Source organism: Calypte anna, chromosome 1, assembly GCF_003957555.1.
Source record: "Calypte anna isolate BGI_N300 chromosome 1, bCalAnn1_v1.p, whole genome shotgun sequence".
In the NCBI taxonomy this organism is placed as follows: Eukaryota; Metazoa; Chordata; class Aves; order Apodiformes; family Trochilidae; genus Calypte; species Calypte anna.
Window position 1 is genome coordinate 33,336,436 of NC_044244.1, and position 13,219 is coordinate 33,349,654.

At 41.2% G+C, this 13,219-nt stretch overlaps 1 protein-coding gene across 1 annotated transcript; it reads left to right on the forward strand.

Moving 5' to 3' along the window:
- Positions 1-251: 251 nt before the first annotated feature.
- On the forward strand, positions 252-12,806 carry LOC103538149 (adipocyte plasma membrane-associated protein-like). The gene is made up of 9 exons (XM_030445313.1): positions 252-333; positions 2,134-2,223; positions 2,742-2,860; positions 6,633-6,731; positions 8,185-8,334; positions 8,746-8,858; positions 10,078-10,238; positions 11,050-11,245; positions 12,077-12,806. Coding segments are annotated over exons 1-9 (1,125 nt in total). The 5' UTR covers positions 252-331; the 3' UTR covers positions 12,272-12,806.
- The last annotated feature ends 413 nt before the right edge of the window (positions 12,807-13,219 follow it).

Consider the following 13,219-nt stretch of genomic DNA (forward strand, 5'->3'; position numbering starts at 1 on the left):
TTGGGTAAAGAGTAATACAGAAAAACGATACCGATTTCCTCAAGCACACAGAAAAACCAAAACAAAGGAAAAACGGCCCACACTTTGACATTTACACACGTACCTTGCACGGCACCTTTCCCACATTTACCTCACGTTCAACCCCCGGCTGGGGGGCGAAGGGAAGGAGGAGCCGCCCCCGCTTCACGTTTCCCGCCCGGGCGGCTCAGGCAGGGGCGGCTCCTCCTCTGCCGGGGCTGCCTCCTCCCGGAGGAGAGCGGGGGGCGGCGGCTCCTCCTTCGCCGGGGCTGCCCTGAGGAGACCGGGCGGCTCCTCCGCTCCCCCCGAAGCCATGTAAGCGAAGGGCTCTGTGGGAGGGCGACTGCGTCCTCCCTCCTCTCCGTGAGGGCCAGCGGCGGGGCGGCAGGAGAGGCATCTCCGGGGAGGGCTGTGGGGGAGGAAGCGGAGAAAGGCGAAGGCGAGGGGGCCGCCATGTTTCCCCTCAGAGCGGGAGCGGGTGCGGGTGCGGTGTCTCCTGCCTCCGGGGAGCGGCTCCGCCATAAGGGATATCCCACCCACGGGCTTTAGGGTGGGAAAGGTCACGGGCGAGTGGTTTCTTCCTGTTAGGAAAAACTCGCAGAACACGGGGCACGTACAGGGAGATCCGTGTCCTCTCAGAAGAAAATGCCTTGTGGCCTTCTGAATCTCACCTCCTTTAAAGGCTTTTCAGTAGTTTTCTCTGGAAATATGTAGATTTAATTTCTGTTTACTTATCTCGTATTTCTTAAAAACGGTTTAATCCTCCTTAATTCAGTTGGTAGAGATGCAGCTACTTTGCTGTTCACTTGGGTCGCTGTGTTGCTCTCTCTTCCCTGGTGATGGCAATGGTTGGGTCGGTTCCTTGAAGGCTGATTCGGGTGAGACCCAAAGCTGCCATGGGTGCAACAGCCGCGTTATGTCTGGGCATGCTCTTGGCAAAAACCCATTAGTAGCAAATAATTCCAATATTCAGCTGGGGTAAGGTCAGAAAATGGCTTAAAAGAGAGTTAAAGTCAGCAATGTTGCTCATCACAGAAGTAGGCTGCACTTTGGCCACAACAACCCCATGCAGCGCTACAGGCTGGGGACAGAGTGGCTGGAGAGCAGCCAGGCAGAAAGGGACCTGGGAGTCTGCATCGACAAGAAACTGAACATGAGCCAGCAGTGTGCCCAGGTGGCCAAGAAGGCCAATGGCATCCTGGCCTGTATCAAAAACAGCGTCACCAGCAGGTCCAGGGAGGTGATTCTTCCCCTGTACTCAGCGCTGGTGAGGCCACACCTTGAGTACTGTGTCCAGTTCTGGGCCCCTCAGTTTAAGAAGGATGTAGAGGTCCTGGAACAGGTCCAAAGGAGGGCAACCAGGCTGGTGAAGGGACTCGAACACAGGCCCTATGGGGAAAGGCTAAGAGAGCTGGGGCTGTTCAGCCTGAAGAAGAGGAGGCTCAGGAGAGACCTCATTGCTCTCTACAACTCCCTGAAAGGAGGCTGTAGTGAGGTGGGAACTGGACTCTTTTCACAGACGACCTTCAACAAGACAAGAGGACACAGTCTTAAGTTGTGCCAGGGGAGGTTTAGGTTAGATATTAGAAAGAATTTCTTCACGGAGAGGGTGATTAGGCTATGGAATGGACTGCCCGGTGAGGTGGTAGATTCTCTGTCCCTGGAGACATTTAAAAAAAGACTGGATGTGGCACTCAGTGCCATGGTCTAGCAACTGCTCCGGTGGGTCAAGGGTTGGACTAGATGATCTCTGAGGTCCCTTCCAACCCGGCTAATTCTATGATTCTATGATGTCCCTGCCTACAGCAGTTATGTACTGCTAGGAGTAGAAACCTCGTCATTTTTGGTTGGTCTGAAGACCAGAGGAGCTCCAGCACCAAGTTGGATCAGGACAGCAGTACTGCCCATGGAGCCACTCTTCTCCATGGCAGGGATCACCTGGTTGTTGCAGTCTGCTTTTTTCTCCTTCAGTCTTCATTTTTAGCTTAATTTTAGCTTCATTTTTAAGAAATTCTTTAACTTTTGGAAAAAGGGAAATTAAAAATTGACTCTCCTTACTCCCCTCCCATCCTCCTGTATGTGTATGAACATGCAATTGTTTTCTTTTCCTTCCAGGTTACCAGCGTGGGGGGTTCCAGCTGCAGTCCTTGTGACTTTTGCTAGCATTTACTTTTTACCATCTCCTATTGATCCAGAACCGTTCATGTATGTTCCCTTGCTTAATTTTTAAGTTCAGTAGCGTACTTCTGTTTTTTGGGAAACACCTGTGCTGTTAGAACTCTTATACTTTCCATCTTTCAGGAGCATATAAAGCGAGGTGCTTAAGTTCATATGCAGGACAAATTGTGATTCTCATATAAAACTGGAAAAGAGAAACACTTTTTAAAACAAATGAATTTTACTGCAGTGCAGTATTCCTACATGCCTGTAGAGAAATTGTTAGTAGTTCTCAGACTAATGATAGAGGATAAAACTGTTACAGCAATTTTGTGATTGCATTGATTTCAGGGAAAAAAAAGCAAAACACCACAAATCTCCTAAAAAGTCTCTTCTTTGTTTTTGTAATTGTTTTCTAAATACTAATAGTTTTAATGAATTGGGTTTTTTAAAATAGGCTATCTTGCTACTATACCTCTGGAATAAAGTCCTGTTACTTTCCCTTCAAATAATTTTATAGTCCACTGTTACCTTATTTCTTACATCTCATAATTAATTTGGTACAGTTTTGACGAGCCACCTGCCTTAGTTGGATCATTGCAAGTGAATAAAAAGCTTCAGAGTGGGCAAAGAATCTTCGCAGGACAACTGAAAGGTCCCGAGTCTTTTACTGTTGATGATGAAGGCAAGTACACAACTTCCAAATGGGTGAAGTTACACATCTGCTACATGTTGTACATCTGATGAATCTGCTTGGCCAAGTTATTAAAAGAGAAGACTTAAGAAGTTAAATCCAAAGAAAGAGAAATATGAGTATTTGCTAAACTGTTGCTTCAGAAGTATTAAGATAATCATATGTTCTTCTGTATCTTCACATCTGTAAGCATTTCCTTGGAAATATTCCAGAACATTTTGTTATCTGTTGTTCCTAAGGATGCAGCAGATGTCTAACAGCTTATTTAAAAAACACAGACCCACAAATTTACAACATATAGCAGTCTTACTAACATAATTTTAAAAAAGTATAAAATGGCATATTCTTTAAGTATACAAAAACAGCTAAGGATTTTTTGTGGGACTTCTTCCATATGGGAGTTTAAGGTTGGGCTTTTGACATGGAACTAGTGATGAACTTGCCTTATTTTGGTTTTTGTGGGTTTTTTTGTTTGTTTGGGTTTTTTTGTTTGTTTTAGGTTTTGTTTGTTTGTTTTCCATTTCAGGTCTCCAGTATTAATTCCCTGCTAGAGCTCAGTCACTGAGTTAAGGCAGAATACACTCATTTCAAAACTGTTGTACAACACAGCAAAAAAAAGAAGGCAAATGGAGTTGTTTTAAAATCTGTACAGTTCTCATAGGAAGTTTTCCAGTAGGAGGGCTGGAGAGGGACTGTTTGCAAAGGCCTGTAGAGATAGGATGAGGGGTAATGGTTTTAAAAAGAGTAGATTTAGATTGGATATTAGGAAAAAAATCTTTACCATGAGACCAGTGGAAAAATGGAGCAGGTTGCCCAGGGAGGTGGTTGAGGCCTCATCCCTGGAGACATTCAAGGTGAGGCTTAACGAGGCTTTGAGCAACCTGATCTAATTGAGGGTGTCCCTGCTTACTGCAGGGGGGTTGGACTAGATGACCTTTAGAGGTCCCTTCCACCCAAATTATTCTATGATTCAAAACCCACATTTTTAGGGCAGTTTGGAATAGAAAAGAATCCCTCACTGTAATAGAGTACCTGCTCTTAATGTCCATGTAATTCATCTTAGTTGTCTGACAGATGTGAGGTGGCAAAATGATAGGTGCAGAAACCTTACCAGATGGTGGGAAACAAGAGGTCTGAACCAGTGTGTCGAGCAGCATCTTTTGCATCATTCCAACAACTACATGGAGTGTGACCTGAGTAGGGACTGAGATGAAAGTTCAAGCCAAAGAGAGGAGACTTTGATCTTCTGTTTAAGGACACAGGTTTAATGCTGTGGGTGCCGGACTTACCTGTTCTGGTGGAATTTTTTTCCTCTTGATGTCTGTGTGGATAAAAATAGATTCCAGGAGAAGCCAGGACGGAGAAGTAGACAACTCCCAGTGCTGAGCAGTTTGAGCCAGGCAGTTCAGGCACCCTCCCCTACTGCTGGTGCTAGTTTTATGGTATTTCTGAAGGAACTCTTGAATAGCCCAGGACACGTTGGTCTGAAACATACTGACTTGTGCTTTGTGCTACAAAGGTGAGAGGTAATCATCTGGAACAGTCTTGTTTGCCACTGTGCAAGCTGAAATTGGAAGCCTTTTCAGTCACAGTAGCATAGGCCTGGAAGGGACCTAGCTCAACACCTTGCATCAAGGCACTCATTGCTAGCAAACGTCTTCTCAAAGCTCTTTCCTTCCTGCTTTCCTCAAAGTTGCCATTTTAAATTGTCTTTTTATCACACTTCATCCCTTCCCCTACAGGTTTCAGGAAGGGTAGTGTTCCTAACTGGGGTTTTGCAGAGCATGTTTTAGATATGAAGACTAATCCTGCAAATGCTTTTCACTTGCCAGATCTGACCTCTTTCGTGATGCTGTATGAAGTACTGTTTTTTGGTTTTTGTTTTTCTTGAATGTGTTAATTCAACCATGGATTTTCTGTGAATTTAAGGACTTTTTAGGAGACTGGATTTAGTCAGCTGAAACCATACAACATGGCCAAAGTTTTATTAAGTGTTGTGCTGATGTTGCCTGATCTATATGAATAGGACAGGATGTGATGCATGATGAGAGCAATTCCCTTTTGCCCTCACTTAACTACAAATTCCCATGAGAGAAGTCTAGTGCAAAATCCATTTGCACTAGCTCTATCAAGCTAAACATAGCATCACAGCCCAGTGCATAGCATGATAGAAAATAGCATTACAAGTCTAAGATTTCACTCTTTAAATACAGAATCTGGTATGTGATCAGAAATTTCAGCTGTTTCCAGCATGCCTCGGGAGGCATCAGAATGCCAGTATATCTCATGACAGCAGAGTTCAGCCTCTGTGTTTTTTCCCAGGCAAAGTTGTCGTATTGAGCAGTGGCTCTGAAGTTCTCCCTTCAGATAAGCAGGTGTTTTCTGTATGCCAGTAATCCTAGACAATTCTTCTAATCTAGAGCTGACAGATGATACTTTGAGAATCTGCCCTATTTGCTCGTAACATTTTTCCATAGATTTGAGTGAGCAGATGCTAGACATTTTTATATCTGTTTATCTGCTCTAGTGTAAGTTCTCTTCAGACAAAGTCAGAATCTATGTTTTTTTAGTCATGTTGGCACATAAAGGTAGCATAACTTTCATGGAGTATCTTTTAGCTCCTGTCACCAAGAGACAGTTCACATTTTTAAATGTAAACAAGGCTAGGGTGAAAATGCAGGTCACAAATAAAGAAAATAATATTTACCTTAGTTAAATTTGTGTAAATAAAAGACAAATCAGAGGTATGTTTACAGGCAGTTAACAGACTTTACAGTAAAAATGTATTTTGGTGAACAGTAAGTGTAGAATTGGTCATGTGCTGGCAATATTTCAGAGCCTGGATTAGTCAAAAGGTGGGAGATGCTATTTTTCAAAGGTGTGGGGTTTAATCCCTACTAGTGGTTTCAATCCTTTGATACTCTACACAGAAGCTTCTAGAGTTGCAATACAATGTCAAAAGATTGGAAGACTATTTATGATGGTTTTGCCTTGTTAATTTAAATACTTGACAAGCAGAAGAGAAAGCAACTGCTAATCAGGTATCAAGTCAAAAAGTGCTTTGTCCTTTAATGCAAGCTTACACATTTCTGGTATTATTCCAGTGGTTCAAAGCCAAAGCAATACACCATGGCATAAAAAAACCAAGCACACTTGGCTGATTTTTGGGTTTGGTGTGATGTTTTTGTTTTTATTATTATTGTTGTTGTTGTTTTTTCTTCTTCCGATTTTAATGTCCTAGGAGAAAAGTTACTTTCTTGCTTTGGATCATTGTAATGTTTTCCCTTTCACCTACTGAACATTGTAGCTAGCTGATAATATGGCAGAACACTCAGGACAACAGGTATGATCTGTTGAGCTCTGCTAATGCTTTTGCTGATTTTCATTGACAGTATGTGAATATCCCTGCAAAGCTTTCATCCCATTCTTCATGGCTTTGTTTCCTGCTAACCCTGAGGAGTCTTAAGATTGGCTTTAATGTATTATGTTTATTTAAAATAAGCATGTGAACGACTCACATTTTTTTCTAATCTCTGATATATTATTGCTCTCACTGCTCTATAAAAATATACGTAAAATAAACTGTATGGTTCCCAGTCTATTTCATTGCTTTTTGTGTGCACAGGATATATACATTGTATATGAGCATATATATATATATATACACATAAGGGTTCACTGTAATAAGGAATATCCTTCTTTTATAGTAAGTTTCATTTGCCTGATCTGTTTAAAAATGGTCTTCTAATACTCTTATTTTAAGGTAATATCTACACTGGTACTGTGGATGGGAAACTGTGGATGATCAGTGGTGACCAGCTGCATCTCATTACTCAGATGGGGCAGGATGTGCCTGAATGTGGTGAGAGATGGTTTGGGCATGAAAATGACAACAAACTTGTCAGTGAAGGAGAAACTGAAGTGCTGTTTTAGCTGTTAACATTTTCTGGTTCTTTTATGCAAATTTGTAAGAGAAGCCTCCTGCTATGTTAGTTTTTCCTAATGGAGGTAGGGTTAAGGCATGGGAGCACACTTCTCTAGCCCTTGAGACTGAGTTGCCATGGATTGTCATTTAAATAAAGAACATAATTTTATAGAAGTCCTTCTGGCAAGGCTTTTCAAGGGTGGACTGAAACATATTTTGCCTAATTATTTTCCTGCCTCAAGATCAAAATGGATTTTAGAAAGAGTTCAAATCTTACAGAGAAATCAGAGGCTCAGAATAGCATGTTCTGGTCTCACTGCCAGTAACTGGACTGCAAGGTTGCATTTTCTTTGCTTGCTGGTAGATGAGGAAAACAGACACTGAAATGTCTGTGTTTATTACCCTGTTCCTTTTTGATGAATCGTGCAGGCCTAAAAAAGGCCACTAAAATAGATAACTGGTTTTAGCCTGGTTTCCTAAACATGTGACAGTTGTGTAGGTACTTTCCTTGTCCCCAGAGTCTCTGTGCTATGGGCTAGTCTTGACTGAAACTGAAAGAATTCTTAAAGATTACTGAACTGTTTTTTTGAGTCTTACATAAATCATCAATGTAAATACATCAACCTGTAAAACACTGAAGTTAAGAAACCAAAGAAGAGGCTAAAATGATGGATCCATTCAGAGTGAGAACAGAAGTCAGGTGTTAACTTCCTGGCAGCTGCCAGTCAGTTGTCAGGTGTTACTGATGTGCTACAGCTCAAAGGAGCCATAAACAATGTTGTGTCTCTTCCTTGCTGTAGAACTGGGGGAAAATACATTTTTTGGACTAGAGGGCATTAGATCAAAAAACTGCAGGGAGTCATGCTTTACTGATTTCACTGCTCTCCAGAAAATGACTCACTACAAAAGTACTAAACCTGGTAGATCTGGTTTTTGTAGTTTTACCTGAGGATTACTTATAGGACTCTCATGTGACCTGTGGAACTTTGACCCTTCAGCTGAAGGGAAGTAGTTTGGTAAATCTCTCCTAAACAGTTTTCTCCAATCTTTTTCTTGGTGAAATAAAATAAATAGCAGCTAATCTATTTGTTTTGTTGATTTAATAATCCTACCAATCCCTCAGTCATCTATAAAGTTGGGAAAGCAGAGTAGAGCTGAATTTCCTTGCAGGTTGGTAGCAAATTTTTTATCAGTTAAAAGGAAACTGAGATTACTAGATTGACAGTATATTGTCAGCTCCTTTGAAAGTTACTTTTAGTAACAGTTTAAGGAAGATTTTAGGGATCTGTTTTATTCAAGGATATTCGCTTAATGCTTTCCTGCCTTTGCATTTCAAGATCTTAATTTTATCCATCTCCTGGTCTTACACATCCTTCTATTTGTATCCCAGGAACTCCAGACTATGAACCAGTATGTGGCCGGCCCCATGGAGTCCGAATGGGTCAGGATGGTAACTTGATTGTGGTGGATTCCTATTTAGGCCTCTACAAAGTCAATCCAAGAACAGGAGAGAAAACCCTTCTGCTCTCAAGTGAAAAAGGTGATGCTACAGATAGTGGGGAAGCAGATTGCTCTTGGGTTTTGTCCTCATGCTTGTGCATCAGTTGGAAGATCAAGGCACTGGAATCAGTTGAGATCAGCACTAGTGAGTGTGGGGAGTGAGTCCTAGAGAAAGCCCATTTGATTTATATTTTTATGATTTGTTTAAAAATTGGAAATAAAAGCAATTGTATTTGTCAGAGGCATTTGGCACATGTTATATTCAGCTGCCACCTGAACATGTTTCCCTGCAAATGAAAGTAATTTGGAGCTTAGGACAAGTTAGGGGTATTATCAGCTACAAGACTTGGAATGGTAATGTCTGAAATCTTGAGCTTGTGTGGATCTGAATAATTCTGAAGACTTGATAGTTTTGTACTCATTTTAATGATTAGTCATTTTGTTTTACCAGGTGTGGATGGGCTGCCTTTCAAATTCCTAAATGGGTTAGAAATATCAAAGAAAAATTTGATTTATTTTACGGATTCAAGTAGCAAGTGGGGAAGACGGCATCACAGATATGAGGTGAGGTGATCTTTGTAGCCATTTGTTCAAGCAGTTCCACTGCTGGTTTATTTCTGTGCTGGCAGCACCATGTACTGGGCTGCAGTAGAGACACAATTTTGGTGACTGTTCTTATGTGTTTTAGCTGAGCATGCTGTGAGTGCAGCGTGTTAGAGCCCTGAGGCAGAGGATGGGCTGTGCTGTATTGTAGCTGCTTTTCCAAAAAAACCCAAAACAACTAAACCAACCTGCCAACACCCTTCTGGGTATGACTACTCAACTAGGACTAGATCATTCCTGTGATACAATACAGTCTGGATTTTTACAGCATGTTAGTTTCTCCCTGGTATCTGTCTACAGGCATGCTCTGATAGTGCAGTAACGGCAAGGAATGAAGTTGCTGGTGTTCTTGAGATATCTTTTCTGTGGTCGTAGCCTTTGAGTAAAACTTTATCTAGAACAAATTGTCTCTTTTTAAAGCTGAAATTCAGTGAGGTCACAGAATAGTTTACATAGAATCCTTACTACCAGAACTGTGGATAAAATTGAGCAAGGAGAAAAATCCCATGAAGGGAAATACATTTAATTTAAGGGGTGGGAATCAAGATCCTAGATTTCTGAAGGAACAACAACAACAACAAAAAAGTTGAAATTTCTAATGTGTTGCTTGCTGTTTCTTAAAACTATCAGAACTACTGCTTGGTGGTACATTGTCTTTGCCACTTAGTATTTCAGACTTGACAAGGGGTTGCCAGTATAAATGACAAACATAAAGGCAATTTCCTTTTCACAGGGCTTATGTGTATACAAATCAAAGCTGCATTTTTGCCAGAAGAAACTTCTTCATATTATTATTACTATCAGAAGTAAAATGTTGGCTGTTTACTTGCTTTAGCAAAACACTCATGAATGCTTTCCTATTTGATTTGAAGAAGTAGTCATCATTTACAGCACTTTCATCTTACCATTTTCCTAAAGCAGGAACTGCATAACAACTTAGTTTGAATGCTGGGCTTTATAACCTCCCCTCCATTACTCTGTTGTTGCAGGAATGCTGTGATACGAAACAAAAAGAATCCTTTGCTCCTTTAGTGACACAAGCTTACTGTTTTTATAAAGATGCCACCTGCCATTCTGTAAAGTCTGCTTTTTCATGTTATTTCAACTTCTGAATACCTTCTGTCCTAACTGAACCCAGGCATTTTGATAGCCCAGTTTTTCACTAGATGTGTTGATTAAGGTACTTGAAACAAACCACCTCGGTCGCCTCTTGGCCTACGACCCTATAGCAGGAACAGGAAGAGCATTGCTGAGTGGCTTATACATGGCGAATGGGATTGCACTGTCCCCCCAGGAGGATTACATATTAGTAGCAGAAACCAGCATATGCAGAATCATACGGTATGCCAAACACCATGGTCCTCCTGGAGAGAAAATACTACCTGTTTGTTTGTAGTGCCTGCTTCTAACCAATTTGTACGTTTGATTTTTTATATCCTCACTTTCCTGGCTTTTGTGCTTTTCTAAAAATGTAAGCTGAAGATGTGAAGTTAACAGGGTTGTTACTGGAAACGCAGTCTAAATTACTTTTTTTTTTTTTTTTTTTTTCTGTTGCAACACAGGTTCTAGTTAATTCTAGATAGAGGGTAACAGTTGCTCTTCCCACTGCCAAATGTTTTGATACCCATTCACTGATAAATTTGGCCTTAAATCCCTGACTCAGTCACAATCATCCAGATGACCCCATTATTACAGTTAAAACAGACTTCAGAGGACAAGTGTCACTGCATGATTATGATGATTAGCAAAAAACCCCATTTTTACCATTTTAAAACACTGACTACCTTTAACAGCTTTTTTGGGGGGGGGTTTGTTGGTTTTGTTTTTTTTTTTATTTCCTGGAAGTTTTAAAGCCATTTTTATAGTTTTCATTTAACAGGAATGATTTGTTTTAATAGATTTAAAAAAAAAAACAGCCAAAAAACGAATGGAGGGGATGGGTACTGTTTATGTTGTATGTGGAAAGATGAGGTTTTTGATCAATCCTTGTTACTCAAATTTAATTGCTCTTCAAACTTAGTGCTGCAGATTTTTTTCTGTATTTTCAAAAATCCCTTGCATCACCAAAGTGATAGAGGGTCCATGCTGGTAAGCTTGCTGCTGTATTTTGCAGCAGCCACTCTAACTCGTACCCAAAATTCCCTTTTCACAGCTATTGGGTGAGTGGAAATAATGCAGGAAAAAAAGAAGTTTTTGTGGACAACCTGCCTGGGTATCCAGACAACATCAGATTATCAAACACAGGCTTATACAGAGTTGGAATATCTACTACTCGCTTTCCTGGTTTATTTCCTCCTTTTCTGGATGCCTTAGGACCGTATCCATCCCTGAAGAGACTTATTGCAAAGGTAACTTTGACACTGTGAAGTATCAACTATTGGTGTCCAAAAATGTTCATTTTTTTTAAGTATGAAAAAACTTCTTAATCTTCATTAGGAAATGCAAGGGACCACTCCATCTTTGCCAGCCAGCATACCAACACATGCTAACTTTGATTTTTCTGGAATGTTTTAGGGTTGTTTTCTCTTCTACTTATTAAAACCCCAGCAGTTTTACTGTTGAGGTAGTACAGACAACCCATTTATGAAGTACAAAAATCAGTATTGACTAACACAGCCCATAATTGCAGCCTCTGAGCTCCTTGTTTATGGCGACATGATTTTGCCAAGGCAGGTGAAAATACCTTTATAGAAAATATGAGGATTTTACTATAGGACTCAACCTCTGCAAAGTCAGTTTTGCCAAGCAGGAGTCATGGAGCTGGTTACAGTTAACCATGCTACTTTTTTTCCTTGGACCCATGGTGCCTTTTGCCTAGAGCTTGGACAGGAAAAACACTGAAGTGGGTGATTCAGTGCCATTCCATCAAGTCCCTCTTGTTCCTGTTTTTTTACCAAATGGGTGGCTTTTGGAATAAGTTCAAACAACTTCCACACCTTCTTAGGCATGTAGGCACTGCCTGTACTTCCAAGATTAGTAAGTGACTACTGGACTGCCAGCTTTAGACACAGTCCAGTGGGCATTATCAAAAGATTAATTGACAGCTGAATCTGACTAGAGCAACATCTGGAAAGCAACATATTAATTATTAGCACTGAGATTTCTTTCTAGTCATGGAATTTCCTCCCCTGCCCTTTGAATGGAGTGTTAATGCTGTGTGTTTCTTTTTTCTAAAACAGGTGACTCCATTATCCTTCTACAGCATTTTTCTTCGCAAACATGGCTTGTTCTTAGAAATTAATGACAAAGGAGACATTGTGGAAAGCTTCCATGACCCTGATGGTAGCGTCACTTGGGCTGTCAGTGATGTCTTTGAGCACAATGGAAAGGTGTATCTAGGTAATACAGAGCTGCCTTTTCTTGTGGTGCTATAGTAGACTTCACAGTTTTCATAAGCTGGAGCATCAGAAGAAATATGGCAGTGTTGTTTCAAGCAGCCATTAAGTGCTTTTCTCTACTTAATGGGAGACTGCTACATCACTGAAGGAGAAATGAAACTGATACACATGGTTAAGCAGAAGTGGAAAGACAATGCAGAAATACTTGTTTTAGAAGCTTGTGAAAGCCTCAGGCTTGAATAGGTAAAAGGTACCAAATCACCCTGGTCTATTGTTCAGAAAATCGTTATGTATGTTTTTTTAAACAGTTGCCCAGAATCATGCAAGGAATTCAACTCTAAACAATGACTGAGGTGAGCAAGTGGCACATACCTTACTGTTGCTCACTGTTCCCCTTTTGGAAAAAGGCTTATATAGGACTTTATGCTTCCTCTTTCCCAGAGGCAGAGAACACACTGCTTTTAGTTATGAATAGCAGATTCTCCACCGTTTCTTTTGTTAAAGTTTTCCATCTATTCATAGAATCATAGAATCGTCTGGGTTGGAAGGGACCTCAGAGATCATCAAGTCCAACCCTTGATCCACTACTGCTGCAGTTACCAGACCATGGCACTGAGTGCCACATCCAGTCTCTTTTTAAATATCTCCAGGGATGGAGAATCCACTACTTCCCTGGGCAGCCCATTCCAATGTCTGATCACCCTCTCCATAAAGAAATTCTTTCTAATATCCAACCTAAACCTCCCCTGGCACAACTTGAGACCGTGCCCTCTTGTCTTGCTGAGAGTTGCCTGGGAAAAGAGACCAACCCCCCCCTGGCTACACCCTCCTTTCAGGGAGTTGTAGAGAGTGATGAGGTCTCCCCTGAGCTTCCTCTTCTCCAGGCTGAACAGCCCCAGCTCCCTCAGCCTCTCTTCATAGGATATTTGCTTAAGTCCCTTCAGCAGCTTAGTTGCCCTCCTTTGGACCTGCTCCAGGACCTCA

Excerpts from the sequence above, each read along its gene's own strand:
- LOC103538149 (XM_030445313.1), top strand. Across the intron at positions 8,335-8,745 it reads TCTGCTCTCAAGTGAAAAAG|GTGTGGATGGGCTGCCTTTC; the intron begins GTGATGCTACAG and ends TTGTTTTACCAG. Across the intron at positions 11,246-12,076 it reads TGAAGAGACTTATTGCAAAG|GTGACTCCATTATCCTTCTA; the intron begins GTAACTTTGACA and ends TTTCTAAAACAG.